At 52.5% G+C, this 27,819-nt stretch overlaps 2 protein-coding genes across 2 annotated transcripts; both read left to right on the forward strand.

The window, feature by feature from the left end:
• Window positions 1-149: 149 nt before the first annotated feature.
• WFDC1 (WAP four-disulfide core domain 1) lies at window positions 150-27,767 on the forward strand. The gene is made up of 7 exons (XM_059045522.2): window positions 150-549; window positions 13,921-14,104; window positions 18,089-18,172; window positions 19,229-19,369; window positions 23,750-23,791; window positions 25,529-25,601; window positions 27,331-27,767. Exons 1-6 carry the CDS (start codon window positions 406-408, stop codon window positions 25,585-25,587), a joined length of 654 nt encoding a protein of 217 aa, XP_058901505.1. The 5' UTR covers window positions 150-405; the 3' UTR covers window positions 25,588-25,601; window positions 27,331-27,767.
• On the forward strand, window positions 24,411-25,310 carry LOC136793068 (guanine nucleotide exchange factor subunit RIC1-like; the record flags this gene model as incomplete). The annotated part of the gene is made up of 1 exon (XM_067019600.1): window positions 24,411-25,310. A coding segment is annotated over one exon (594 nt), but the record flags the coding sequence as incomplete, so codon positions are not given.
• Window positions 27,768-27,819: the final 52 nt, after the last annotated feature.

Here is a 27,819-nt window from a genome sequence, read left to right on the forward strand (position 1 = left end):
CCCCCAGAGCCAGCACACCTCCTGGGGAGTGGACCCCCCAGCCTGCAAGGAAGTACTCCTTATCCCCGTGTCACAGGGCCCCTCCCGGCCACGTCTCCAAGCAGCGTGATATCCCCCCCTGCCTGCTGCCGCTGCCTTCTGAGCTGCCTGGGCTGCAGACGTCTGGCTTGGAGTCTCCGGGGCCAGATGCAATAGGGCAAGCTAAAAATAACCGGTGGGCGGCCCCCATCGGGAGTGCGGGGGCGGGGGGTCGGGGGCCCTGGGCTGGGCGCGGACACATGATCCCCGGGACCCGGCCGAGTGGAGCTGAGACCGTCCGGCAGACCGTGCACACTTCCAGGACCCCCCCCCCCGCCCCCCGCGCCCCGGCCAGAGGGCCCCTCTCGTCTGCCCATCTGGGAGGAAATGCCTTTGACCAGCTGCAGGATGGACAGCGGCCGGAGGAAGGTCAGCTGGACCCTGTGCTTCCTGCTCCTCCTCCTGGAAGCCAGTTCTGCCAGGAATATCTGGAAACGGGCTCTGCACGCGAGGCTGGCGGAGCGGAGCCGTGTAAGTGCCGGGCTGGGGGCGGCTGGGAGGAGATGCGTGATTCCCGCGCTGTACGGTGTACAAGCGCCCCGCCCAGGCACGGACAGGACAGGGCAGGCGCCCTTCTTTCTGTATCCGAGTTGTACCACAGTCGGGTGGGGAGCCGATGGAACTCACAGCCCTCAAAAGACTCCGCGAGCCTGGGGCCCCTAAAAATGCACAGGGGGACGGTGACGTGCTTTTGCCTACCCACGTTCACGTTCTCCTGGCAAAGAGCACCTGAGTTTAGAGTCCGAGGACTTAAAACTGAGTGTTTGTCTCCACAATCAATAACCGAATGTCGATAGTCGATAGGATGTAATTATGCTTCCCTGCCGTTCCTGACTCATTCAGGAAGCATTTAGTGGAAACTGCTCCGGGCCGGGCGCTCTGTGCGTTCCTGGAGGTACAACATGGAGAAACCAGCTCCCACCCTGCAGGGTGGTCGAGTGGGGGAGGCAGTCAGGTGACATGTGTCAGCAATACAAAGGGCTGGCACGCTGTGCTGAGAGGAGCATGCGCCCTGCAGCCCCAAGTCTGGCTCCAAGCTCTCTGCTTCTCCCAGGCTGTGTGACTTCAGGAAAGTTGTTTCACATCTGTGAGCGCCGGTGAGCTCATCTGAAAAAGACAGGTTGGCTGCGTTCCTTTCAGGTCATCAAATATGTATGTTTGATCGCCACTGTTTACCTAGGTCACTGTTGCCCTAGGCTGTGGGGATACAGACTTAGATGACCCCAAGCCTTGGGGGGCTCGTGTTACCCCACAGGGCTGGGCTTGCAGAGAATGAATGAGAAGTGAAAGGAAAATGTATACAAGCACACCTGATCTTATTGTGCTTTGCAGATACTGCGTTTTTACAAACTGCAGGTTTGTGGCAACCCTGCCTTGAGCAAGTCTCTCGGCGCCTTTTGTCCAATAGCGTTTGCTCATTTCGTGTCTCTGTGTCACATTTTAGTAAATCTGCCACTGCTTCCAACTTTTTCGTTTTTACTCTGTTATGTTGATCTGTGGTCAGTGATCTTTGATGTGACGATTGCGAAAAGATCACGACTCACCGAAGGCTCAGGGGACGGTTAGCATTTCTCAGCAACAGGCTATTTTCTAATTAAGGTGCGTACATTGAGTTTTTTAGACATAATGCTATGACACACTTAATATGCTACGGTATAACGTGACCCTAACTTTTAGATGCACTGGGAAACCAAAATATTCCTGTGACTCGCTTTCTCGCAGGGGTCTGGAACCAAAACCCCAGTATCTCCAAGGCGTGCCGGTAGTGCATTTGGTGACAAGTGTTGAAAAGGGAAATAAAGCAGGAAGGGGACTAGGAGAGAGAGTGGAGGTGGGAAGGGTGTCACTTTAGGTCCCCCACCCCAAAAGGGAGCACAGAGGCATAGAAGGTTCAGGAAGACAGTACCAGCACTCTCAGTGTAAATGACTCCATATCTGTCAAACACAGTGCATAGAGAGTGGCCCTTGAGTCTTGGTGACTTTTACTCAAATATTAGGAAATTGGTTGGTGTTTGCTCCCCCAGGTGCAATGTAGGTTCCTCACTACTGGGCCTGATTCTGTCTCCCTCGGTGCAGTGTTCCTGGTGCCTGCCATGAAGTAGGCGCCCCATATATTCTTGTGGGTAAATTATGGGCAAGTGCAATGGAAGCACAGAAGAGTGTATGCAGCTCTGCCCCAAGAGAGTCAGGGAGGGTTTTCCAGGATCGGGGACATTCAACCCAGGGCTTTGAAAGATGAATAGGAGTTTTCCGGGTGGAGAAGAGGGAGAAGGGAATGTTTAATGACCCCAGGCACCATGTGAAATGAAACTGTATTGAGGCTAATCTCGGCCTCCAGGGCTTCCACTCTATAGGTCAGGCAGGAGGCCACATGGGTGTAGAAAAGCATAGTAGCAAGTGAAATGGTGGTAGATATTTGGAGGGAGAAGAGAGACCCTTGTCAGGTTGGACTCCCCCGTGCTCTTCGCTGTCCCAACAGGACGATTTAGGCCTCAAAGCATCCAGCACTTTGGTTCTGGGACCACGGAGAGATTTCCAATACATCATCTGGCCTTACCTCCACCATGTCCTGAAGCATCACAGGGGCTGATGCCGTGACATCTCACGAGGAGGAGCAAGGAGGCTAGGAGGTTGGGGACGATATGCACTGGGGGTCGGGAGGAGGCTCTTTAGAAACACAGGCCTGGGTGGGCTTCAGGAGCCCAATTACTTCTAGCCACTGTTTGTCAGAATGCACGCATTTTGAGTTTGTACTCACTGGACTGGAACTCTTCCCTGCTATCAGCAGACATCAGCTTCCCTCTCCGGTGCCCAGACATGGGAGAGGTTTGTGCCAAGACTGTGCCTCACAGAGAGCCCCTGGGGAAAGACAGGCTGTCGACTGGTGGCTCAGAGGATAAGGAGGTTGGGCAGGGCGCCAGGCCTAGGAATTTTTCAGTGACATCTCTAATGAGCTGTGCAGCCTCAGGCTGCCTGCTGCCCCTCTCTGGGCCTCAGGTCATTATGTGGGAAATGAAGACAAAGGACCAGATGACCTCCAGGGCCCTTTCAGTTCTGAATCTAACATCCATGCAAATGTACAACAGGGAATCTAGGAGTAACAGGAAGCAGCTCCGCACATTCAGGGGCAAGACGTCTTATGTGGCCCCCATTGCCCACCCCAGGCTGGGTCAGCTCTTCAGCCTTGGCCCTGGACCCCATGGGGCAGGTCAGGGCGAGGAGAGGCCAGGTGTTCAGGATTATGCTGAAGCCAGCTTATACCCACTTCAGAGAGTTAAACAGAGCCCTTATTAAAAGTGAAGTCATATAAACTTATATAATTTACATGAAAAAGGAAGCAAGGAAATCCTCCTTATCAGAAACATATCACTTCCTAATTATTCTGGTTGCATTCTTACCATTCTCCCTGCTCTCGAGGTCATTCATGTCTGCAGCATCTGCATGGTAGAAACACCATCTATCGAGGAGCTATTACCCTTCCCTTCCCAACTCCTCATTCAGTGGCCTCACATTGGTAGCCTGAAATCAGCCCCAGTGAGAGTGTTTACACCATGGGAATTGGCAAAGGCCGCACATGGAGAACTGGGTGTTAAACCCAGACCCGCACGTGGCTGCCTGCATCTTGGCTCCTCCCCTTCTCAAAGCCACGCCCCTTGACGGAGGGGGCTGAGGGGGCCCGGGGCGTTTCCTGGATGCTGTGTGCATTTTCCTGCCCAAGAGACAGGGCCTGAGAGGAAGACACGGGAGGCCCTGTAGGGAGGCTCGTAAGGAGAAGAAGGCTTGTCCTCCGTGAGCCTCCGTTTCCCTGTCTGCAGCATGGGAGGCGGCAGTGCTACTTTGCAATCCAGTGGAAACACCCCGAGAGCCTTCAGCTTGGTGCCTGGCCAGGGAACCCCTCTCTGTGTGTACTAATAAAAACAAAACAAAGACAGGTATTTACGAGGCTAGATAAGATGGAAAGGAATAGGCTGGGAAGAGGGATGTCTGTCAGTGGCCCAAGAGGCTTTCTGGGGAGCTCAGGGTCAGTTCTGTGGAGCTGGTGTTTGGGGACTTGCTTTCCTGCCATTTGATGAAAGTTATAAGAACAGTTCTTTGCTGAGTGTTCCTCTGCGTCAGGCCAGGCTCTCTCAGGATTCTCTGAACAAACCTCCCAGGTGGGACTTACTGTAGCCGCCGTGTCGGCTTGGGGACTGGGTAGCCCCATGGCCCCCATGTGTCCCTGTGGCTGTGTGTCCGTTTTGTACCCTAAGCTCCCATTCAGGGCAGCTGGAAATGGCTAGGCAGTTTGCACCCTGCCCAAAGGTGCCTGCCCAGCGGAGGGGCGGTGTGGGGCTGCAGCAGCCCAGAGGGAGGGTGTAACGCATCCTGCCGGACGGGGCACCCCTTTGCGGTTGGCCTGCCCAGAGCAGCATCTTCTGGTGACGGGCACAGAGGCCCCGTGCAAGGCGTGCACCCCAGTTTCCCCCGGCTGGTCCTCCTTTCGCTTGTTACTTCTGTGAGCCCGAGCGCTTTCTGGCGCATCTTTTATTTTTTGCTCAGTTAGCAAGAGTGGGAGAGGCAGGTGGCCTGGAGCTGTGGGTACCTCCACTGCGCTCTCATCATTCGCTGAGCCCTGAATCCTCGCCTTCATCCTGGAGGCTCTGCGCTCGGAACGCGCTCTGCCGGCACACAGGACGGGCCAAGGTGCTCAGGTCCGTACCGTGGGAACAAACAGAGCTGAAGGGCCACGGCCGGGCTTCCTCGCTGCGACGCCTCTGAAGAGTGATCTGCACAGTTTCTCAGAGGTTGCCCTTGGCTTTGAGCTCCCGCTGCCCGGGGCAGTCACCTGGGCATTAACGGTCCCCAGATGGCCCCCCGCTTCCGTGCCTCACGTGCCCCCTCCCCTGCTAGAGCCGCCTGGGACCCTCTCGCAAATATACCACCTGCACTAAAATCCTAGTCTCAGGGTTTAATTTTGTCTCCCCTACCCCCACAAAAGATGTGTTCGAGTCCGAAGCCCTGGTGCCTGTGAATGTGACTTTCTTTGGAAATAAGGTCATTGTAGTGTAATTAATTAAGATGAGGACATATTGAAATTAGGTAGGCCCTTAATCCTATGTGATGAGAAGACAAGAGAGACAGAGACACACGGGGAGAAGGCCGTGTGGAGACAGAGGCAGAGATTAGAGTGATGCGTCTCAAGTCAGGGAACTCCAAGGATTGCCAGGAGAGGAACGTGGAACAGATTCTCCCTCACAGCCTCAGAAGGAACCAACGCTGCCGGCACCTTGACTTTGAACGTCTGGCCTCCCGAGCCGTGGGAGAACACAGCTCCACTGTTTTAAGGCCTCCAGTCTGTGATGTTTGTTACAGCGGCCCTAGCACGCTCATACGGTCAGCCTCTGGGAACCAACATAATCAGTTCTGTTGCCTGCAACCCGCAACCCCAATGGCAGTCTCTTCCCAGATGAGGGAATTCCGGGCAGAGCAGAGAGTGACTCTCCCCACACCTCAGAGTCCTAGAGTCCTAGAGGCTTTCCTTGCTCCTTGAAAGATGCGAGACTGATTGCACCCCTGCAGGACCCCACCCTCATCACCACTGGGATGCATCCATCTGGAGGGGAGGCGCTGTTCAGTGGGCCCTGAAGCGTTCGTGGTCAAGACCCCACAAGTCCTCCCTGGGGGCTGGAGAGAGGGGACGTGTGACATAACCGCGGTGAAGTGCCCCACTGGAGGCTCGGCCATCCCCGGGGGCCTAACGCAGAGCCTGACCCGTCACAGACTCTCAGAAACGTTTTAAGAACAAGGGGGAGGAGCTGGATGGATGGGCAGGTAGATGGAAGGAAGGAAAAAGAAATGAATAGTGTGACTTTGCGGGTGACTTCCTCCTCTCTGAATCTGGCTTCTGTACCTGAGGTCTCGGTCCTGAAATTGATTCCAGGTGGAAACGAGCAAGGGGAAAAGTATCCAAGAACCATGTGGTTATAATCTGGGGCCCTGCATGCGAGGAGGCGGGAGAGCAGAGGGAAACTTACCTGTCGTAGTGACACTAGTCACGGTAACCAAAGTGGAAACAGCCCAGGTGTCCATAAGCTCAGAAGAGATCAGCAAAAGGGGGTCCATCCACACAGTGGAATATTATTCAGCCATGAAAAAGGGATGAAGTGCTGAGACACGCTCCAGCATGGATGAGCCCTGGAAACGTTACATTCAGTGAAAGATGCCAGTCAGAAAAGGCCACACAGCCTGTGATCTACCTGTATGAGATGTCCAGAAAAGGCACATTCATAGGGACAGAAAGTAGATGAGACGTTGCCGGGGGCTGAGGGGGCGGGGAAGAAGAGGGACTGCTTAATGAGAATAGAAGTTTTCCAGAAACAAACACAACATTGTAAATCAACTATACTTCAGTTAGAAAAAAAAAGAAAAGAATTTGTTTGGGCTGATGTAAATATTTTAGAAATAGTTAAGAGGCAGTTGTTGCACAATATTGTGAATTTCATCAGGGCCATAGAATTGTACACTTAAAAATGGTGAAAATGGCAAATTTTATGTTATATTGAGTTGGCCAAAAAGTTCATTTGGTTAGTGAATATATTGTGCAATAAAATTCTTGGTGAAAATGAAACATGTGTCTTTTATTTTTGCTTAAAACCAAACAAACTTTTCGGCCGACCCAATGTATTGTACCACGATAAGTTTTTTAAAAAGCAGTGGGAACCTAAGATACATCATAGGGATCCTGTGAGGGGCTCCTGGTCAGGCTTGTCTTAGCTTCATGGTCCCCTCCTCAGAGGCCCGTTCCCTGATCTCCTATTTAGGTCTCTCTTAAAGGGTTTCTTAACTTCTCGACTTCTTCTTCATAACATTTACCTCCCTTATTATGATCTGCATGATTTTTTTTTTTATTCTGGCTCTGTTTCATTTTTCATTACCTCCTTTCACAGATAAACAAAAAGAAAGCAATTCGTTTGCTCTCTGTGTGATGTTGGGTTGGTGTTCGTCACATGTCCTGGAGCTGAGCCACGCGTGAAGGCAGGGCCGGTGTCTTCTGGTTTAGGTCAGCTCTCCTCACATGCAGCCAGTGCCTGGCACGTGGTAGTCCTGGGAACTATGAATTTACCGTGAAATGAATGGCTAGATTACATTAAAACCTTCTAGAGCAGAAGAGAAGGGATGCAAAGTTCTAGAAGACCCTCAGGTGCCTAGCAGGGCTCGGTGGACGCCAGCTGGAGGAGCTGGCCGAGTCTGCACTCTCGCCCTCGACGTGCGCTGAGATGGCTTGTCCTGGCGTGAGATCCTGGGTTTTTGAGTACCTCTCTGAGCAAGTCCCGTTAGCCATGGGCGAAACTCTGCTCCTGGAGCCCAGCGTGTCCTGGAGGTCTCAGGGCGTCAGGAAATGGCATTCAATGCACACTGAACTCTAAGCCCTCTGTTCCGGGGAGAGACATATTTTTAGATCTTTGACATCCGAATTCCAGAGGAACAGCAAGTAAAGCTTAGAAGAAAAGTGGCTTTCTTCCTGCACCAAGCAAACCAGTCCTGGGGTGCACATTTATTGGTCAGGCCGTTAACTCTCTGGAACATTCCAAAGAAGGGTAAAGCTCTTGCAGGGGAATGAAGGGGGTGGAGTGCTGAGGGAGGGTTGCGGGTAAACTGGGGCAGCTTTGGAGACTGAATTCTTTCTCCTTAAATGGAAATGGTTTCAATTTTTTTTCCTGATTATGGAAACAATGATGTTTATTCTGCAATGCATTCAGACAATACAGAAAGTCACAAATAAGTAAAAATAGTTTAAATTCTCCAGGACACAAGCTCTGTTGACATTTTGGTATGTGTGAGTGCCTAGACTTTTTCATGAAGCAGTTATGCTCGGCACACATTGTTTTCTTAACGGTATTTTGCTCACAGTGTTTGAAATTTTTTTATGGAGATGAAATTCACATGCTGTACAATTAACCACGTTACAGTGGACAATTCAGTGGCATTTAGTGCATCCACAATGTGGTGTAACCACCACCTCTATCTAGTCCCAAAATATTCCCGTCACCTGAAGAGGAAACCCAGACCCATTAAACAGCTGCTCTGCACTCCCCTTCCCATCCTCGCCCCCTGGCAACCACCAGTCTGCTTCCTGTCTCCATAAATTTCCCTATTCTGGACGTTTCAGATAAACGTGACCGTACAATACGTGGAATTTGTGTCTGGCTTATTATTCATATTGTTTTGTACCATGCATTTTTCATTGAACGATGTATGGTGAATATGTTAATATGATAGATCCGTGTCCTCTTTTCAAAGACTTCTGTGGTGTTCCAAGGTATGGATCTGCAGTTATTTATTTATCCAGCCTCCTTTGGTTGGACATGCAGGCACTTGCTTCAGGGGACTCTGGATTTGGACTGGTGGAATTGGGCTTCCCACTGAAGCAGCCCAGAATTGGCATTTCCCTACCTGCTTCCTCTATATCAGAAGAAGAATGGCTTTGCAAATCTATAGAGGCTTCCAAAAAATGCCCCCAAGGTATGAAAAAAAAAATAGCCACCAGGTCGAAACCTTAAGGGAACCACCTTTATCCAAGTAAGGCATGCAGCGCTGGGACATTCTTGTCCAAGCTGTACCGTAAATGTATGTTCAGCAGCTACTTTGAAGCGGACTTGCTGTACCATCCTTTTGCAGGGATGAAAGTGAAAGATGGAGATCATGGGTTGTCTGGGATGTTCGTGTAGGACGTTGTCAGTCAGGGGCGAGCTGGGATTTGACACGCTGTTGTGTTACTTTCAGCTGAGTGCACCCGAGGGCTGGGGCGGGCTGGGGCTGCAGAGAGCGGGGGCCAGGGCGAGTTCTTTCCAGAATGTATCCCCTGGGGAGGCAGTTACATGACTGCATCCAGAGCAGGGGCTGCTCCAGAGGTGGGCCGGAGGCAGGGGCGTGTGAGAGAGGGGGACCGTGAGCTGACAAAACGGGAAGCGTCTCACAGGTGAGACTGAGAAGCAGCTCCCAGATCCAGGCTCCTGGGGCAGGAAATCGCCAGAGTCAGACAGACCCAGGTTTGAATCCTACCTCTGCTGCTGGCCAGCTGTGTGACCTGGGGCAGGTGCCTTTAATATTTCTGTGTCTCAGTTTCCTCATCAGTAAAGTGGGTTAATAATAGCAGTGAGGGTTATGCCGAGAACTCCGTGAAATTCAGTTACGTGAGGACCTAGCACAGCGTTGGCACACAGTGGGAGCTTAATAAATGCTGCCTGCCCTGCAGTGATTATGAATCAGCCTGCCCAAGTTCTGAGCCTGGCGCTTCCCCGTCTGGTGAGTATGTGCCTCAGTTTTCCTCACCTGTACAATGGGGTCAGCAGGTGTACCTACAGGGGAGCGATGGATGCTGCCTCAGGGGACCCTCAGGGAGCAGTGCTGGGGCGGCTGCTTCCTCTTAGGAACTCTGCCAGCTGTTTGCCCCCATCCCCCCCACCGCCCCCCCTCCCTCCCTCGGAGTGATGGCGCTGCTGCGGGAGGGTCTCCTGCTTGCGTATCTTTAGACCCCAGTTAGATCCTGAACTCCCTGGGGACAGGCACCGGCTCACAGGTTTCTTTTGCATCTGCCTCAGCATCCCACCTAAAGCATCGTCAGAGGGCGGGAAGGAGGGAGGAAGGAGGAAAGACCAAAAATAAAAGTAATGATAAAACCAACCGGTCAGCATCGCTGAGCAGAGCACCCACAGATGAGATCTCATCTGCTCCCTCCACAGACCCCTGCAGCGGGCACGCACTTCTGGGCCCATACTGCAGGCGAGGAAAACGGAGGCTCAGAGAGGTCATTCTCCTGTATGATGACACAGCTACCGGGGTCCAAGCCAGGCTCGTCTAAGTCCCACACCTGAGCTCAAATCCCTGACTGTTGAGGGAGTCACGGCCTCGGCGCCGTCCGTCTTGGTACACTTGAAGGTGGGATGTGACTCCTAAGTTCTTGCCCCAGAGGAAGAGGAGGCATTAGCTGGGCAAGGACAGGGAAGGGTTCTGGGTGCGAGGAAGAGTTTGCAGAAGGCTCCAAGGCAAGGAGGGGTTTGGGGTCCCAGCAAACCTTCAAACACTGACCCCAGACTTCTATTCTGGATGCATTATTTTGGCTTCAGGAGGGAGGAGTGTAATATGACCCTTCTCGGCCGGTGGCCTTGGGCACACCTTTAATTCTCGGAGCCTCGGGGGGCCTCATCTGTAGAGTGTGGATAAAACAGGACCTGCCCCTCCTGGACTCACGTGACCAAAGGCGTGTGCAGATGCTGGGGGAAAGGTACGGCATTAAACAAACGCGAAGGGACAGCTCCACGTCAGTGCAGGCCACGTGGCCTGCGGGGCCACCTTCACAGGGACGTTGTGCAGGTTATTAAACGCCTAGAAGGATGAAGGATGCCTGGCGCGTGGTGAACCGCCAGTAAGTGCTGCCCGGCACTGTCCCGCCTCCGTCATTCTCATCATCACAGCTTTCAATCAACCACAACAAACATGAACTGAGCACCTGCTCTACACCAGGCACGGTCTTAGGTGCTGGGGACCCAGGTGGGAAGAAGACCGCGTCCCTAGGAGGACACGTTGTAGTGGGGGGAGAAAAACAATAAACCGAACAGTGAATCAATACACGGTCCTCCCAAGCGTGATCAGAGGTTTGCAGGCAGAGGGCAAGGGGAGCGTCAGCTACGGGCACATGTGAGCAGAGACCTGGACCAAGTGAGGGCTGGAACCAGCCGGGCGTCTCAGGAGGGAGACACAGCCCGTGCAAAGGCCCAGAGGTGGGACCTCAGAGAGGCCAGGGCACCGGCCAGGAATGAGCAAGGGGAGAGCGGTGGGACGCCAGGAGGGAGGCCAGAGAATTGGAGGGGCAGGGGCATGGGGCCAGCTGGGGTCTGACCTTTAGCCCAGGGACTTTGGCCTTTCACCTTTAACCCCCGTGGGCTGGGAAGGTGATCTGTTTATTCCGTTTACAGAAGTCCAGTTCTTTCTCAGAACACCAGGAAACACCCTTTGTTTAGGACCCTCTGTGAGCATCACCTTGCATGACATGAAATATTTTTCAAAACATTTAATCCTTTAATCTGGGCCCCTCCATGAAATCGGTTCTTTATCACCCAGGACCATCTGTTGTTCCGGCAGCGCCATAAATCACTGGGGCGATTTGACTTCTAAGGCGCTTATCTCTTGTTTTCTCCAAATTCTGAGAACCGACATTTGAATTTTCCCTGGAGAGCGCCCCTGTAGGGGGCTGCCCTTAGGAAGTCGCCCACCTGGGAGGCATTGGAGGCGGGTGGAAAGCGTTTCCCGTCTGATCTCCAGGTTCTGTTAAATTTTATAAATGAGGCTTGATGTGAAAACAGGCTGGGCGGAAAATCCAGCCGTCCCTTCCCAGCCACGCACAGGCATCCTCCCTCACCCTCCGAAGGAGGCCAGGGCAGCTGTCACCTCCGATTAGGATTCAAATGGCGGGGCCCCAACGTGGGTCCGATGTTGCTAATTCTTCAGAAAATGAACTGAGTTAATGGTGCGGGATTATGTGCCCTGCCTGCATCTTGGAAATTATTCCTGAGGATACAGGAATTTGGGGCACCCAGCCGAGCAGAGGATGGCAAAAAGGCTGAACCAGGAGTTAGACGATCCAGGAGTTACAAGGTTGCCCCTTTATTTTGGCTTCGTTTCCGCCAAATGTTGGCTCTGTATTCAGTTTTGCTTTTCACAAATTAAATGATTTATATAAGGGAGAAAAGATGAATTCTCCGGGTACAAACTACTATACACAAAATAGATAAGCAACAAGGGTCTACTGTAAAGCACAGGGAATTATATTCAATATCTTGGAATAGCCTATAATGGAAAATAATCTGAAAAAATATATATGTATAACTGAATCACTTTGCTGCACACCTGAAATTAACGCAATATAGGAAATTCACTCTACTTCTATTTAAAAAAAAAAAAAAGAATTCTCTGGCTGAAGCAGGGAGGGCCAGGAGCCCCACCCTTCCCAGAGTGGACCCCTCCCCCGCTCCACTTGGTCACGGTTTCCTCCCCCACCCCACCCCCCGCCTAGTCTTAGCCTCTGGGGGTGGGGGGTCCCTGGGAGGTAGCTTGAGAACCACTGGTCCTTGTGGTTGCACGCATTGGCAGATGCGCCTGGTCGGGACCTGTTCTCTGTGACCCGACGCCCCCTACTGGGCGCTGCGAGCAGCGCGTGGAGTTTGCAGCTACCGCAATAGCTGTGGCGGAAGGGCACATAGACCATTGTGTAGCTTGCCTTTTATTTATTTATTTACTAACATATAAGGTTTTTCCTGTCATTAATCATTCTTCTTAAGTACTTCTACCTTTTAAGCTTTTTAATTGTCTTCTTTAAATTGAAAAAAAATCAATGTGTTCATGGCAATATATATATATATTGGAACCTGTGCAAAAGAGCATGCAATGAGGGAAAGAAAGTGTACAATAAGGAGAACTCTCCCTTGGCTTCAGAACCTAATTTTTCTCTGCAGAGGCAATCTTTGACCAGTGGCTGCTGTGTATTCTTGTATATCCTTCCAAAGAGGTTTTAGGCCTGTTAAACATATGCATATGACATGTGTGTGCATATGAATATTTGAAAACATAGGTGAAGAGCAGACAAACTGTTCTTTTTCTTAATTTTCTTCATGACCCACCATTGCTTGGGGATCTCTCATCAGCGGGTTTTAGTGGCTGCGTGCTACTCCAGTCTGCAGATGTGCATTATTTACTTGGACAGTACAAGGTGCAGGATTTTGAGATACAAATATGTTGGGGGAGATCGGGGGGTCAGTAGGTAAAGCATTCTAGATGGGTGGGGCAGTTCGGGCATAAGCTGGAGGCGGGGCAAGCCAGGGTTCTTTTTCCCCGAAAGAACCTACTCTGTGTCTAACTCTGTGCGTGGGTGTGCCTGTGTGTGTGCGCACACCTGTGTAGGGATGTGTAAGAGCTGCCCTCCATACACCCCACCTCCATATCCAGAAGCAGAACAGTGTACCCGGCACAGATGGGGTCCGGTGTGACTTGAACTCTCCCAACCCCACCTCTAAAATGCTTATTTTATTGGTAATGCGTCCACACTTCCTATATGTTGAATAGAATATCATATTTTTAACTCTTTCTGGAAACATAGTACCAAAAAGTGTGAAAATCCTGAGTTCAGCTCCATAAATCCCCACAAAACGAACACACCATGGAACCAGCACCCAGATCAAGAAGCGGAACGGGGCCAGCCCCCAGGGACCCCAGACCCCCTTCAGGTCACCACCCACCAGGTGACCACGCCCCTGTTCTCACACCAGACATCAGCTTTGCCTGTTTTTGAACGAAAACTATAGATGGATCCACACTGTATGTTCTCTTGTGAGCTGACTTCTTTCTTTTTTTCTCAATGTTATGCCTGTGACGTTTCTACAAGCCGTTTACTACGTGAATTTATTCATTTTGTGTGTGATCTGTAAATTCTCAAAGCTCTATATAAACACATGAATTATAAGTATATAAATATGTGTATCTATTTTGTTTGTGTGCATACATATACATATGTATACTCTATTTTATATGTAAATACATATGTGTACATACATACGTATAAACATCAGGATAGACGCTTAACGTACAACTCTTATCCAGATTCATGTATCCTTTTTGCTGCTGATGGGCTTACAGTCGTTTCAGTTGGGGGCTATTAAGAGAGAAACGGCGTCCTTTCATCCTCAGGGCAACCCGCTGACGCTGGGTCTGCTGTGATCACGCGAGGACGCGGCGGCTCAGAGAGGCCCAGCGACGCGCCCGCGGCGCACAGCGCGCGCCCCGTCCCGCTGACGCCCCCTCTTCCCGCAGGCCGAGGAGGCTGGCGGCCCCCGGCAGCCCCGCGCCGACCGTTGCCCGCCGCCCCCGCGCTCGCTGCCCCCCGGCGCCTGCCAGGCGGCGCGCTGCCAGGCTGACTCTGAGTGCCCGCGGCACCGGCGCTGCTGCTACAACGGCTGCGCCTACGCCTGCCTGGAGGCCGTGCCGCCCCCGCCAGGTAGGTGCTCCAGGCGGGGGGAGAGGGGTGGGGGGTGCGGGGAACTGTCCTGCCCGGCGCTGCCCGCCTGGAGGAACAGCTGGGCTTAAACCTGGACCACCTGGACGGGCCGCCCTGTGAGATGGGAACACAGCGCTCCCGGAGCAAGCGCCCAGCTGCATGCGCTGAGCGCCTGCTGTATGCGGGGCTCGCCGCGGCCGGCACAGAACTACAGTCCAGGGGCCGCCCGTCCCAAGGAAAATACCCCTCCTATGAAGATGGGGGAGATTTCTCATTAAAAAAAATCCAGATTTCCAGCTTTTCCTTTAAAAAAATTTTTTTAAAAATTTTATTTATTTTCGGCTGCGTTGGGTCTTTGTTGCTGCGCGCGGGCTTTTCTCTAGTTGCGGCGAGCGGGGGCTACTCTTCATTGCTGTGCACGGGCTTCTCACTGCGGTGGCTTCTCTTGCTGTGGAACAGGGACTCTAGGGCACGGGCTTAGTTGCTCCGCCGCATGTGCGATCTTCCCAGACCAGGGGTCGAACCCGTGTGCCCTGCATTGGCAGGTGGATTCTTAAGCGCTGCGCCACCAGGGAAGCCCTCCAGCTTTTCTTAAAAATACTGGACCGCACTCCCTGGGCCACCATCTGCTGGGGCCTCCGGTGCCCCTAGGAGGCAGCGGGGGCGGCCGCCAGGTTTCCAGGGACCCCACAAGGCCCGCTTCACTCATGACGCCTGGCCCTGGGGGTATTTGAGATGGAGACCTGACAGCTTAGAGGTCCAGGTGGGCATGCAGACTCCGGGGTTCACATCCACTGGCTAGCCGGTCCCCAGCTTGAACCCGCACTCCGAAAGCAGGGCTGGAAGGAGAATCTGGAAGTGCTCAGTCCCGCCTCTGGCAAGGAGCAGAAAGTCGGTAGGATGTTAGTTGAATCTGCACGAGGAATCTCTTTGGGAGACACAGTCCTCAGGGGTTCATCTGTGGAGGGAAGGAGTTCCAGATCCCTTCTGGAGAGGTTTGGGACGGGAGGGGAGGGAGCCGGGGGGGGGGGATGGGGGCGGGATACAGGGTGGGGCTGATTATGGGCAGCTGAGTGGAGAAAAGGTGCCCTGAAAGTTTCCTCCGCGGCCAGTTCTGCTTGGGGCTGAGCCTCTGGAGGACAGCAGCCTGTTAGGACCGCACTCTCAGCCGGGGGCTGTGGTCCCCCTGGGCCTTCATTACTGAGGCTACCCCGTCCTCAAGGCCAAGGTAAGAACGAACACACTCAGTTCTCTTTGGGGTGAGGTCACAGCGACGACACGGGGCTCGGCACGCTCAATAATGCTCGTAATTGCAGTCTCTGCTACCTCTGAGCACTGCCTCCTGGCCACGCTGGCTCCTACAGGGCCTTTTATGAGAAAGGCGCCCCTTCCCGGTGGAGGAAGCACATAAAAGTATGCCCATCTGGTTGGACAAGTCAAAAAGGTGCCCCTTCCTTTGGACGGAGACAGGGCACAGGGACTCCAGCCTTACTAGCTGCCTAGAACAGATGCTAATGAGCAGTGCACAAACTGTGCAACTGTCCATGACATTCCAAAGAGCCTTTCCTTACACCATCTCATTTAATGCTCACACAGTCCCACGGGGTGGAGAGACCACTATCAGCCCCGTTTTACAGCTGAAGGCACAGGAGCTCAGAGAAGCTGAGTACGTTGCCCAAAGTCACACAGCAGGCAGAGCTGGCATTTCAATTTAGTCTTTGGACTGTGCAGAAGTGTCCACTGCCTTAGGCTCTGAGTGTAGGGATATGGGGCCCCAGGCTCATTTGTGGGATCCCTCAGTGCCCACAACATCCTCCCCCGAGACACACACACACAGCTCACTTCCTCATCTCCTTCAGATCTCAGGCAGAGGTGGTCACTTTCTCAGGGAAGTTTCCCTCTAAACGGTAATCTTTCCTCCGGCCATTGCTTACTGTCTTCTGGTTTAAGCTTGCTTTATAGCCCAATCTAGAATATTGTGTTTCATTTGTTTCCTGACCATTCCCCTGACTTGAAGGTCAGCCCCATGAGGCAGGAAGTCTGGTTTGTTTCATTCAGGGCTGTATCCCCACTACCTAAAATAGTCTCTGGACACATAAAAGGTACTCAGTGAAGAGTAGATGAATCAATGAAGGCCTAGCTTTCACTGGCCAACAGGAAGGGCCGACAAAATATTAGTCAGTCATAATAAGAATTGTGATAATAATAGCTAGGTCCCCCACCCTTGGCACTCTTGACGTTTGGGCTTGGATCATTCTAGTTGGGGTGGGTGCTGGGGCGCTGACCTGGGCAGGGCAGGATGTTGAACAGCATCTCCGGCCTCCACCCACTAGATGGCAGTGGTGCCCCCACCCCCCACTGACACAACCCAAAATATCTCTAGACTTTACTAGACGTTTCCTTGGAGGGCAAAGTCACTCCAGATTGAGAACCGCTCATCTAACATGACTTGCAATGCACCAGGCCCTGTTCTAAGCAGCTTACACGCTTCCTTGCGGGCAGCCTGTGGGTTTCCTCCAGAGCAGACCCCAAGATAAGGTCTTGAGTGAGGGGAGTTTATTTAGCAGGTGATCCCAGGAAGTTATCTAGTTGGGGGGCAGAGGGGTGAGACCGTGGGCCTCCAGGCCTTTAGGGTCTGCATATTGATGGGAGACCTTGACCAAATTTCAGTATTCCAAAAAGCATAGCAAAATGGGTACATTACCCTGTACAGGAAAAATTAATACATTTCCTATTTAGTAAAAAATCGCATTGAAAGTACATTTTCTAACATTAAGTCCAAGGCGGTGGGGAAAAGGAGGGAAGAACCAGAAGATTGGAAATAGAGCCTCTGGAACCATGTCTCACCCCTCTCGTTTGGAAGTTGTAAACTGCTGGTTCTGCTGTTTCCTTTTCCACACTGAGAGCGCCACCTTATAACCCCATTGTGCTCTTTTAAAGAAAAAGCTAACTGGTGTTTTTACCAGTCCCTATCTAGGTACTTTCAAAGGCACTAGACAGCACATCAATCTCTTTATTTTGGAGTCAGACTAAAGCAGAGGTCATAAACGAATGTGATCCCAGACCAGTTTTATTTAATCTCCAAAGTACTTAAAATTTAAAAAAATTATTTGCCAACATTTAAAACCAAAAGTTTATATTTTTAAAAAATATAGACCTAAAGTTAAAAAAAAACACACACACACACAAAAAAAGCCACCCAGAGGCTCTGGGAACACTGGGAACAGCTGGCCAGAGCTGACCAACCGCTGACGCACTGAGGCAGGAACTCTCTCCAGTTGGCCGTGATCCTACCCAGCCTACCTTTCTCCTTTATGTTACCTATCCGTCCCCAAAGGTATTTGGGTTTTCAACCCCTATTTGGGGTTTTGAAGACCTTCCAGTCTACTACACGGTCACCCTTCCTGTTAAAAATGTATTGGTTAGAGAACAGGCCATGATGCTGTAACAAAAAGACCCACAGACTCAGGGGCCCAAACTATTAGACATTTACTTCTCTGCTGGTTAAAAGGCCGGAGTCGACAGGTGGTCCATGACAGGCAGGTGGCTCTGCTCCAGTCACCCAGGGACCCAGGTTCCCTCTGTCTCGTTGCTCCACATGGTCCAAGTGGCTCCCAGTCTGCAGGAAGCCGGAAAGAGAGAGGGAGGGGAACCAACAGGTAACCCTACAAGGGAAAGCTGGGATGTGGCGTCGTTACTTCTGCTCATATCCAACTGACCAGAACTCACGTGGCACACCTTGCTGCATGGGAGGCTGGGAAATGTAGTCTCCAGCTTGGCCAGCCAGTGCCTAGCTGAAACTCAAGAGTTCTGTTACTAAAAGGAAGAGATGAACTTTTGCTGGGGAACTGAGTTGGTGGTTTCTCCTGGGGGGAGGCTCTGTGTTTCCTCATGAGATGTAGGCTCCCCATCCCCAGAGGCTGGGGCATTTCTCAGCTGCCTTCATTAGGAGAGCCTCGATTTAACCTTCTATTATCTTGTCAGTTTTAGACTGGCTAGTGCAGCCGAAACCTCGATGGCTTGGGGGCAACGGCTGGCTCCTGGACGGCCCTGAGGAGGCATTGCAAGGTACCTGCAGGGTGATGCCCAAGCTGACAGCAGAGCCACGGTCCCCCCTCCTCAGGTGCCCCCAGAAAGCTGATAACCAGGGTCAGCCTCTGCTCCAGCAGGCTGCCTGTCCTCAGATACCTGGCCCGCTTGGACCCTCCCCACCCCGACACGGAAGGGGATGGCCGGGTCTTGGCCAGGCTCTCAGAGTCCCCAGAACAGCATGGGGATTGACTGTCCCTGGCAATGGGGCCTCCTCCCTGGGTGGAGAATGCAGAGGGAGGGGGCTTGGGGTTTTCAGATCCCTCGAGTCACCATAAGGGGTTCACTGTTCCCTGCTGACGAGACCTCCTTCCGGGGTGGGTGGAGAACAGTTTCTGAAAGGCATGGCAGGCAGGCCCAGGGGCCCGGACCACTGCGGGTATGTGGCTGTGAGGGAAGCTTTGCGTCTGTGCAGCTGTGCTTGTGACCCCACGTGCATCCGAGTGCGTGACCGTGTCTGTCCGGGTGTGCAGCTGTGCGTGAAGCCGGCTGGCTGTGCTTGTGGCCGTGTGTCTGAGAACTTGTGCATCCATGTTTGTGCAGATGTGTGCGGCTGTAGGGGTGTGTGTGTGTGTGTGTGTGTGTGTGTGTGTACGTGTGTTAGGACTTGCGGGACGGCAAAAATGTGTGTATGTGATATGTGTGGTATAGGATTTTGGTGGGTACACGTGTGTACGTGTGATTATAAGCACGAGCACATGTGTTTCATCGTGTGGGGCTGACCATACATGTACTGGGTTGGCCAAAAAGTTCGTTCGGTTTTAAGTAAAACTTGACGTTTTTCATTTTCACAAAGAACTTCTCTTGGACGACGCGTTCGCTAACCGAACGAAGTTTTCGGCCGACCCAGTATGCGTGTCAGCACGCGTGCATGCGAGGGCATGTTTGGGATCGTGTGCCTCTGGGCTGCCCCTGTGTGCACGTGCGTGTGCAGAGCCCCCAGGCACAGCGTGGAATCCGGGGTGCAGGTGAGAGGCGGCCCCTCTGCCCCCACGGGGGCCACCCCTGAGCCCCCCGCGTGTGTGTCCCCCGCAGCAGAGGCCTGCAGCACCACAGAGGACGGGGCCGAGCCACTCCTCTGCCCCTCGGGCTACGAGTGCCACATCCTGAGCCCGGGGGACCTGGCTGAGGGCATCCCCAACAGCGGGCAGTGTGTCAAGCAGCGCCGGCCGGCAGGTGAGTGTGGACACCGAGCCCCACCCCGCTCTCCCCGGAACCCCCCACGGGAAGACCCGTCCCAAAGGAAGCCCCCGGCCCCTGAGCCTGGCCACGCCCCCCTGCTGCCCCTGAGCCTGGCCACGCCCCCCTGCTGTCCCCTCTCCGCCCTGCGCCTCTCCACCTTCTCCCTCCCCACCTGAGCAGGATGCGGGCAAACCCCAGCTCGGCCACCTCCTGCCCGGCTGACCTTGGGGTCAGTTGTTTCAAATCTCTGAGCCTCGGTTTTCTTATCTGTAAAATGGGGCCACTTCATGCTGGGTTATGGGGACTCATTGAAATCATACGTGTGGTGCCAGAGCAGAGACAAAAAGGTGCTCAGTAAAAGTTGGATAATTTATATCTATCTATCTATCCATTTTAAACTGCACGGAATTGGAATTGTCTGAGAACCCTTAACTTCTCTCCGCTAGGACGGCTGAGTGTGACTTAATTAGTATTTGTCTTTGGAGACAAGGCAATAAATAGTTCAGTGAAGGTCACGAATAGTGTGGCTTTAGTTTGCATGCTTTTCCCCAGGGGGGCAAGGACGACAGGGGAGGGACTGCTGAGGGTACCTAAAAGCCACTCCTGCCTCATGCAAGGTGGGAGGTCGAGAGGTGAGGCATGGAATTTGCCAGAAACGTGTGGCAAATGAAGAACCGGGAACTTCGGGGAGATAGAGGGTAACCATGTCAAAGTTGAGCTTACTGGAACTTTGAGACCATGCCCTCCAGGGCCCACGTCCCCACGTTAGCATCTCGTAGTCCTAATAGCTGAGGATAATAGCGCACCTTGGTCAAAATCGAGGACAGAGAACCCGTCCCATGCATCACCTGCCAAAGCGTTTCTTTTTCCTCATTTGAGAATTTATTTCTCTGAGGTGTTTCGAGAAAGACATCGATGTTAAAGCTGTTTCACATTTAGTATCAGCATCATTGCGAGTAATAAAATTATGAGACATGGAACTGTCTCAGGAGTCCTGGTTCCTGGAATTCTGAGCTTTGAAAAAAATTACGTATAAAAGAATTGGAACCAACCAGGCGTCTGAGATTCCTCCTACATCCCACTTGCTATTTAGGGTCATGAGTCGGTTCCCCAGCCAGACAGCCAGCGTTCCAGTGGCCACTTGGCCCCTCGCCGCTGTGTGTGGCAAATCGCCCAACCTTTTCTAGGCCTCGCTTTCCTTATCTGTAAACAGGGCTGATAGTAGTTAAGCTGCTTCACGGACTCTTTGCGGAGCCAGTGAGGTATAATCCATGTAAGTAAACCACGTCTGTAGTTTCTCAAGCGCAGAACCGAATCCCGTCTGCTGGCACCACTGCTGTCTGTAGACGCCACAGCGGACGGAGCACGTAGGTGGACGGCTTGCGCGGTCCTGCGGACATACAACCCCGAGAGCAGGCCAGCCTGTGGGAGCCTGCTGGGAGGAGCAGCTTTTTCCAAAAGAGCTGGGGATGGTGGCGGTTAGTCAGGAGTCCTCGGAACCAAAATGTCATTTTTAGACCTGGAAAGGCCTGGAATTACATGGCCTTCCTCATCTCCTGATCTTGCTCCTTCAGTTACGTGACCTCCAAGACCAGAGTCAGCCAGACGGGTTCAAACCCATTCTCGAGGGACAAAACCAGTTCAGAAAGGACCCACTTCAAGGATGGAGATAAACGAAGAGACAGTCAGGTGACCGTACCGATGACACCCGGGGTCGATTGAGGCCCTTGTGGGCGCTCCCCTAAGCTTCAGCGCGAGCCTGCAAAGGCAGAAGCGTGACCCCGAGCAGTGTCGGGTGTGGTTAAGACTGCAGGCCACTGAAGTGGCTTCAAATGCTGCGGCATTCTTCCCGGGTGACCTTGGGCGGCTAACCTAAGCTTTCTTAGCCTCAGTTGCTTCATCTGTAAAATGGAGCAATGAGGGTCACGCTAGTCATCGCATCTTGGGGTAGTGATGAAGCTTGAGTGAGAGGACACTTAATAAAGCGCTTAGGGCAGCGCCTGACACATAGTAGGTCCCCCACCAGTGTGCGCCGCCGTCACCTGTCTTCAGGAAGAGGGAGGACTGGAGATCAGAAACGTGCCCAGACAATGCATACGGCTAACAGGGAGCAGGGTGAGAATTCCAAGCCTGGCCGCCTGCTCCAAAGCCCATGGGGATGTGTTCTCCCTCACCCACAGGCATGATCGGAGCCTTCTAGAGAGAAATGTAATTGAAATTTCCCCTCGCCTTGTCCCCAGAGGGCTGTCACTTAGCAATAATTATTGGTAATTGTACAGGAGTTTGGAAACATCTTAAATTCCAACAACTTCCCTTGGAGCAACGGTCTCGGGGACTAGAGGAGCCCTCTTGTCCCAGGGTAACCAAACAAGAAGCCTTGGATTTTAAGTTTTTAAAAAACTGCATATCTGAGGTAATTTCTTTTTTAAATTTTTTTGGCTGCGTCGGGTCTTCGTAGCGGCGCGCGGGCTTCTCATTGCGGTGGCTTCTCTTGTTGCGGAGCACGGGCTCTAGGTTCGCGGGCTTCAGTAGTTGTGGCACGTGGGCTCAGTAGTTGTGGCTCACGGGCTCTGGAGCGCAGGCTCAGTCGTTCTGGCGCACGGGCTTAGTTGCTCCACGGCACGTGGGATCTTCCCAGATCAGAGCTCAAACCCATGTCCACCCCTGCGTTGGCAGGCGGATTCTTAACCACTGCACCACCAGGGAAGTCCTAAAGTAATTTCTGACTTACAGAAAAGGGGCAAGGAGAGTCCCTTGGACCCTCCACCCTAATTCACCAATTGTTGAATACTGTTTCCTTTATCGCGCTCTCTCTGCCTCTCCCCCAGCCCTGCACTCTCTCTATATATAAATTCAAATAGTTACTTTGGGGGACTATCTGAGAATACGTTACAGATCTCGTGCCCACGCCGAAGATGCAGGTCTCTGCTGAGAGCCGGCTGCTACCCGGGGCCGAGGACTGCTCTGAGTGCAGCCTGGACCCTGACGTCTGGGGAGTTCATGTCTTTCTTGAGAGGAGAATGAACATCAACAGGGGCAGTAGATCTGATTTCTCGGAGAGCAGAGTCAGGGTCCCCGGTGCATCTTTTTGTTTTCTTTTATTTTACTTTATTGAAGTATAATTGATTTACAATGTCATGTTAGTTTCAGGTGTACAACACAGTGATTCAGATACACACACACACACACATATATATATTTATCTCTGTTCCTTTTCAGGTTGTTTTCCCTTAGAGGTTATTACAAAATATTGAGTAGAGTTCCCTGTGCTAGACAATAGGTCCTGGTTGGTTACCTGTCTCATTACATAGTCGTGTGTATATTTCACTCCCAACCTCCTAATTTAATCCCTCCCCGTGCATCTTCTGCGTGGGTTCCATGCTGCTCCGATACTGACCATCCAAGACTGAGATGTGGGAGATGAGCCCACCCCGACCCGACCCTCTGACAAAGTGACTTCACGGGGTGCTGCCTGGGAAGGATAACAAGGAGCGCACCCCAGAGCAGGGGCTCAAATCCATAGGTTTATTTTGTAAAAGTGACACTTCTGGTGCATACACCTGGTGTGGGGTGTGGGGAAGGGGTCCGGCGGCTCCGCACAGACCACAGTCTCCTGCCCATGGCATCAGGGGCCAGAATCCACCCCCAGGGCGAAGGGAGGAGCAGGAATGTTTCGGAGAGCCTCCGGCCTGGAAGAATTTTGCCATTTGCTTCGGAAAATAGCTGTAAATGGAAACATGGAAACATCGTCGTGGAGGTTGCTGATAAGCTCTCTGCCGGAGGGTGTGGATCAGCCGTTGGTTCTGTCGCCTTGTACAATAAGTGGCAGTGCTGGTCCTGGACACCCTGGTGATTTTTAGGATAGCCACAGAAGAGAAGGAGACAAAATGCCCGCTGAGTACATAAATATGATTTTTATTGAGATATGATTGGCATATAGTATTAGTGTCAAGTGCACAAATGTGATGTATTAACCTTATAGCAGTCCGATGAGACTGATACACAGAGGGGGAGGGGTGAGTTTACCGATAGACGCGTTGCCAAGGGAAACGGCTGCACGATCTGGCCAGATTTCTCCACTCTCCTGCATTAAATTTCCCCAACTCCCACCAGAACGTGTTTTACTGATGTGACAGGGTCGGGGCTGAGGAAGGAGGTGGTTGAGGACAATCAACAGTGGAAATTGGGTCGTTCTGCTTCTGCATTTAATCGGCTGTAGTGTCACACGCCACTGTAGCTTCTGGAAAATTCCACCGTACACTTGTGAGAGAATGAGAGTGGAAAACACAAATAATTTCTTAACATTGTTAATGAAAACAGTTCTGGCCTTATAAACTCCCCGAAAGGAGTTTAATCCTCTCACTTCTTTTCCAGATGGGCGATTCTTACGACACAAGTTTTACAAAGAATATCCAGGTAAGAGAAGAACCATTCTTACTTTACGGAGGGTACTCAAAAGGGCAAGTGGGCATTTCTGGGGTGAAGAAAAGAAACCCAGTGGACTGTTCTGAGAACTACAGTGTGAAGCTGCTATGAAGGAAAATGACTGCATTCTCCCTGGCTGCTTTTATGCTGTCAGATGGCATGTTGGGGGTAAGGTGCTGGGATGCCAAGATGCTTCTGTTGTGAAAAATCTCTCCTCTAGCCTGTGTGGTCCTCCCAGGCTGCAGGCTGGGACTGAGGCAGCAGCTCAGGGATGGCTCCTAGGGGACAAAATGGGAACTAGATTGGGAAATAAGGTGGAAGCCCTGTTGTCTGATGGTGGGCAAGAGAGGCTTACAGCAAACACAGCTTCATGCTAAACATCCGAACCCGGGACTAGATGTGCAAAAGTTCCTCCTACTTTCATTGAGGGAATTAGAAAATATGGTTGACACCATCCCTGCAGCCAGTCATCCATCCAGTTATCCATCGCTCCATCCACGCACCCATCCATGCACCCACCCATCCACCCACCCATCCACCCATCCATCCACCCAGCCATCCATCTATCCATCCACCCACCCACCCATCCACCCACCCACCCATCCATCCATCCACCCATCCATCCATCCATCCATCCACCCATCCACCCACCCACCCATCCATCCACCCACCCATCCACCCACCCATCCATCCATCCACCCACCCATCCATCCATCCACCCACCCATCCATCCACCCATCCATCCATCCATCCACCCATCTACCCATCCATCCATCCATGCACCCATCCATCCATCCATCCATCCATGCACCCATCCATCCATCCATCCACCCATCCACCCATCCATCCATCCATCCATCCATCCATCCATCCATCCATCTACCCATCCACCCACCCATCCATCCACCCATCCATCCACCCATCCATCCACCCATCCACCCATCTATCCATCCACCCATCCACCCACCCATCCATCCATCCATCCACCCATCCACCCATCCATCCATCCATGCACCCACCCATCCATCCATCCATCCACCCATCCATCCATCCACCCACCCATCCATCCATCCATCCATCCATGCATCCATCCATCCATCCATCCATGCACCCACCCATCCATCCATCCATCCACCATATCTTTTTAAAAAATCGACAGTTCATATTTATCAAAACTTACTCTTCATGCCTTGCTGGAGGTTGATACATTTATGAACATGGCAGACCCAGTCCCTGCCATCATGCAGCTGATAGCAAGCAAGAAAGTATTAATAAAACATGAATAAGGTCCAAGTGGTTATTTAGTGGCAACAGTGATCAGGACGTTGAAGTCACATGCAGGACACTGTGAAAAGCACACCTTAGACTAGGATGTCAAGGACGGCTTCCTGAGGAGGGGATATTGAAGCCCAGTATCAAGAATAAGAAATAGTGGAGCAGAAGGACAGCAGATGTGGAAATCCTGAGGTGAAATGAACTTGGCCATCGCAGCACCCTGGGTGCGTCGTGAGCACGGGGCTGGGGGCGAATGGCAGGAGTTGAGGGCAGACCACACGGGCTGGGGGCACAGCTACAGGTGGGGACTGGGGGGCCTCTTTGGGGGAGGAGAGGGGGCAGGGCCAGGGCGCCGGGCCAGGCTGAGGTGTTCGGACTGAGTTTGGCTGGTGAGCCGTGAGCACCTGAGCAGGAATCGACACCTCCCCTGACAGAGCCCACTTCTTTTCGCAGAGGGTGCCTCCAAAAATGTGGCAGAACACGGGAAAGGACAGCAGAAGCAGTTTCAATAAAGCGACGGCAGCAGGTGAGCGGGAGGCAGGATGGGTCAGTGACAGCAGGTGGCTTTGGGCAGCCAGGTGTCCAAGGTAGCTTTCCTTACGAAGTTGAACAGTGGGAGGCCAAGAGTAGGGCTTTACCTGCGGGTAGAATTTGAAAATTCCCTTATAATTTCAAAGGGAACCTATGAGAGCTTTGGACGTGCTCAGAAGTGGCAGTGTCTATAGCCGGTGGCCCTAAATCCAAGGACCAGACTAGGTTGTAACTTACACATTCCTTTGCCTTCACGCCTCTGTGAACAGACAGCCAAGCCCTCCTCTGTCCCACGAAGTCGGCCCCTCTGTCTCCCTCCGCTGGCCACGCGGCGCTATCCAGGGCCAGGTCCCGGGCACGAACGGGGTGCCCAGAGGCTCAACAGTCATTCACGGAAATCTCCAGTGTGCAGGCTTGGTGCTGGGGGGACGCCGCGGATAAATCACAGCTCCTGCTCTCGGGGGCTTACATCCCAGTAGGAGACTAAACTGGGCGACCAGTAAATCAGCAAGAAAGGCCCAGCCTGCGATAGTGTCGTGAAGGAAGCTGGACAGGCAGGTGATGTGATGCGGGGTAGCCCGGCGAGGAGGGAGCCGCTTCAGATCGGGGCCAGGAAGGAAGGCCGCTGTGAGTAGAGCCAAGATATCTGAGCCACGATCTGACACGGGCACCCGGGCAGAGGGGACGGGGAGGGCAAAAGTCCCGAGGCAGGAAAGGTCTTGCTTGGAGGAACCCCAGGGAGGCCACGGGGGTGAGAACAGAAAAATGGTGGGGAAAGCTGGCATCAGAGGTGACCGGGTAAGGGAGGCACAGGCTCTGCTTTCAGATGCTCTTCAAGATGAGATGCAGGTGAATGCAAAGGCCCAGGGGGCGTGGCCAGTCAAACCTGAACACCCGCCCAGCGCTGTGAAAGCTCAAGTCTGTGCATGGTAGACAAACGCCCTTGAAAGGGGATGATTCCCCCACCCACCGCAGTGCCCTTGAAAGGCAAACATCAGGTTTGAGATTCAGAATACTCAGGTGTGAGTCCTGCAGGAAAATCTAGAGTCCATGGAGATGGATGCCAACACATCTATTACCTGCTGATGACAGAACAGTCCTTGGAGCGGGTCTGACCCACCTGAGTCTGTGAACCTTACACAGGGACGTGCTGGGGCCAGTAGGAAAAAACGGGACAGTGGGAGATGATTTGGGATGGCTCTTAAGAACCAGCCGGCCAGAACTGGGTTTAAATTCCCGCTCCACCACAAGGTGACCTTAGGCAAATGACTTCCACTCTCCAAGCCTCAGTCTCCTCATCTGTAAAATGGGAGTGACGGGAAGGGATGCGTTAGGAACTAAGTAAGAGGGCAGGGCAGACAAGATGGCGGCGGAGGAGGACACAGAGCCCACCTCCCCCCCCCTCCATGAATGCATCAAAAATACCTCTCCACGTGGAGCACCGCTCACGGAAAACAAACTGGAAACTGGCAAAAAGATTCTCGTACAACCAAGGTTGTAAGAAAGATCCACACAGGGTCAGGTAGGAAGGGAAGAGGAAGATGAGACCCAGAGCGACTTAGCAGTGAGTTAAGGATTTAGTCATAGTGGAAGCTGGCATCTTTCTGGTGTGTCTGGTGGGTGAGGAGGAGGTGGGTGTGACACACACTTTTGACCCCATGTTCTTGGGCTCATATGAACCCAAGCAGTGGTTCCTATTCATTCCCTCTTTGCTTCCCTTTCAGCCAACCTGGAAGAACCTTCCTCCACTTTCTGCTAAGCCTCAGAAACCGTTGGGTAAAAAATGATTTGACCCCCAGAGGACATGCCCAGCTCAACAGAGCATGACCCCAGAGATGCTTGGAGACAGGACCCCTGGCTCTCAACCCCTGGGTGGCCCCACCTGGCAGGGTGACTTCGTGGGAGCCCCTCGCCAGTTCCGGGTCCCTGTCTTATTGTCCTGGAAATGAGGCCCACCCAGCAGCCCCCTTGAGCTTGCAGCTCCCCAGATCTACCGTGGGAAGAAGTTGCTGCCTCTGTGAGCCGTGTGAAGTCCCTTTCTAAGACAGAGGTCAGTGTCTTGGTTGGTACAGATTTCTTCCAGGTTTGACTCTTGGAGGCATGTACCCATCCCAGATGTTCTCAAGATACGTTTGCTCCTCATAAAGTGGAAATGAACTCACCTACTCATGTGTGATTCATAGTGTTAACTGCCAGATGCTCTCAAATTGGAG

This window comes from Kogia breviceps, chromosome 18 (assembly GCF_026419965.1).
Source record: "Kogia breviceps isolate mKogBre1 chromosome 18, mKogBre1 haplotype 1, whole genome shotgun sequence".
NCBI lineage: Eukaryota > Metazoa > Chordata > Mammalia > Artiodactyla > Physeteridae > Kogia > Kogia breviceps.

Bases quoted from the DNA above. Each gene is read 5' to 3' on its own strand.
- WFDC1 (XM_059045522.2), top strand. From the start codon at position 406: ATGCCTTTGACCAGCTGCAGGATGGACAGCGGCCGGAGGAAGGTCAGC. The intron at 18,173-19,228 runs GTACCTGCAGGG...TGTCCCCCGCAG, and splicing joins CCCTGAGGAGGCATTGCAAG to CAGAGGCCTGCAGCACCACA. The intron at 23,792-25,528 runs GTAAGAGAAGAA...TTCTTTTCGCAG, and splicing joins GTTTTACAAAGAATATCCAG to AGGGTGCCTCCAAAAATGTG.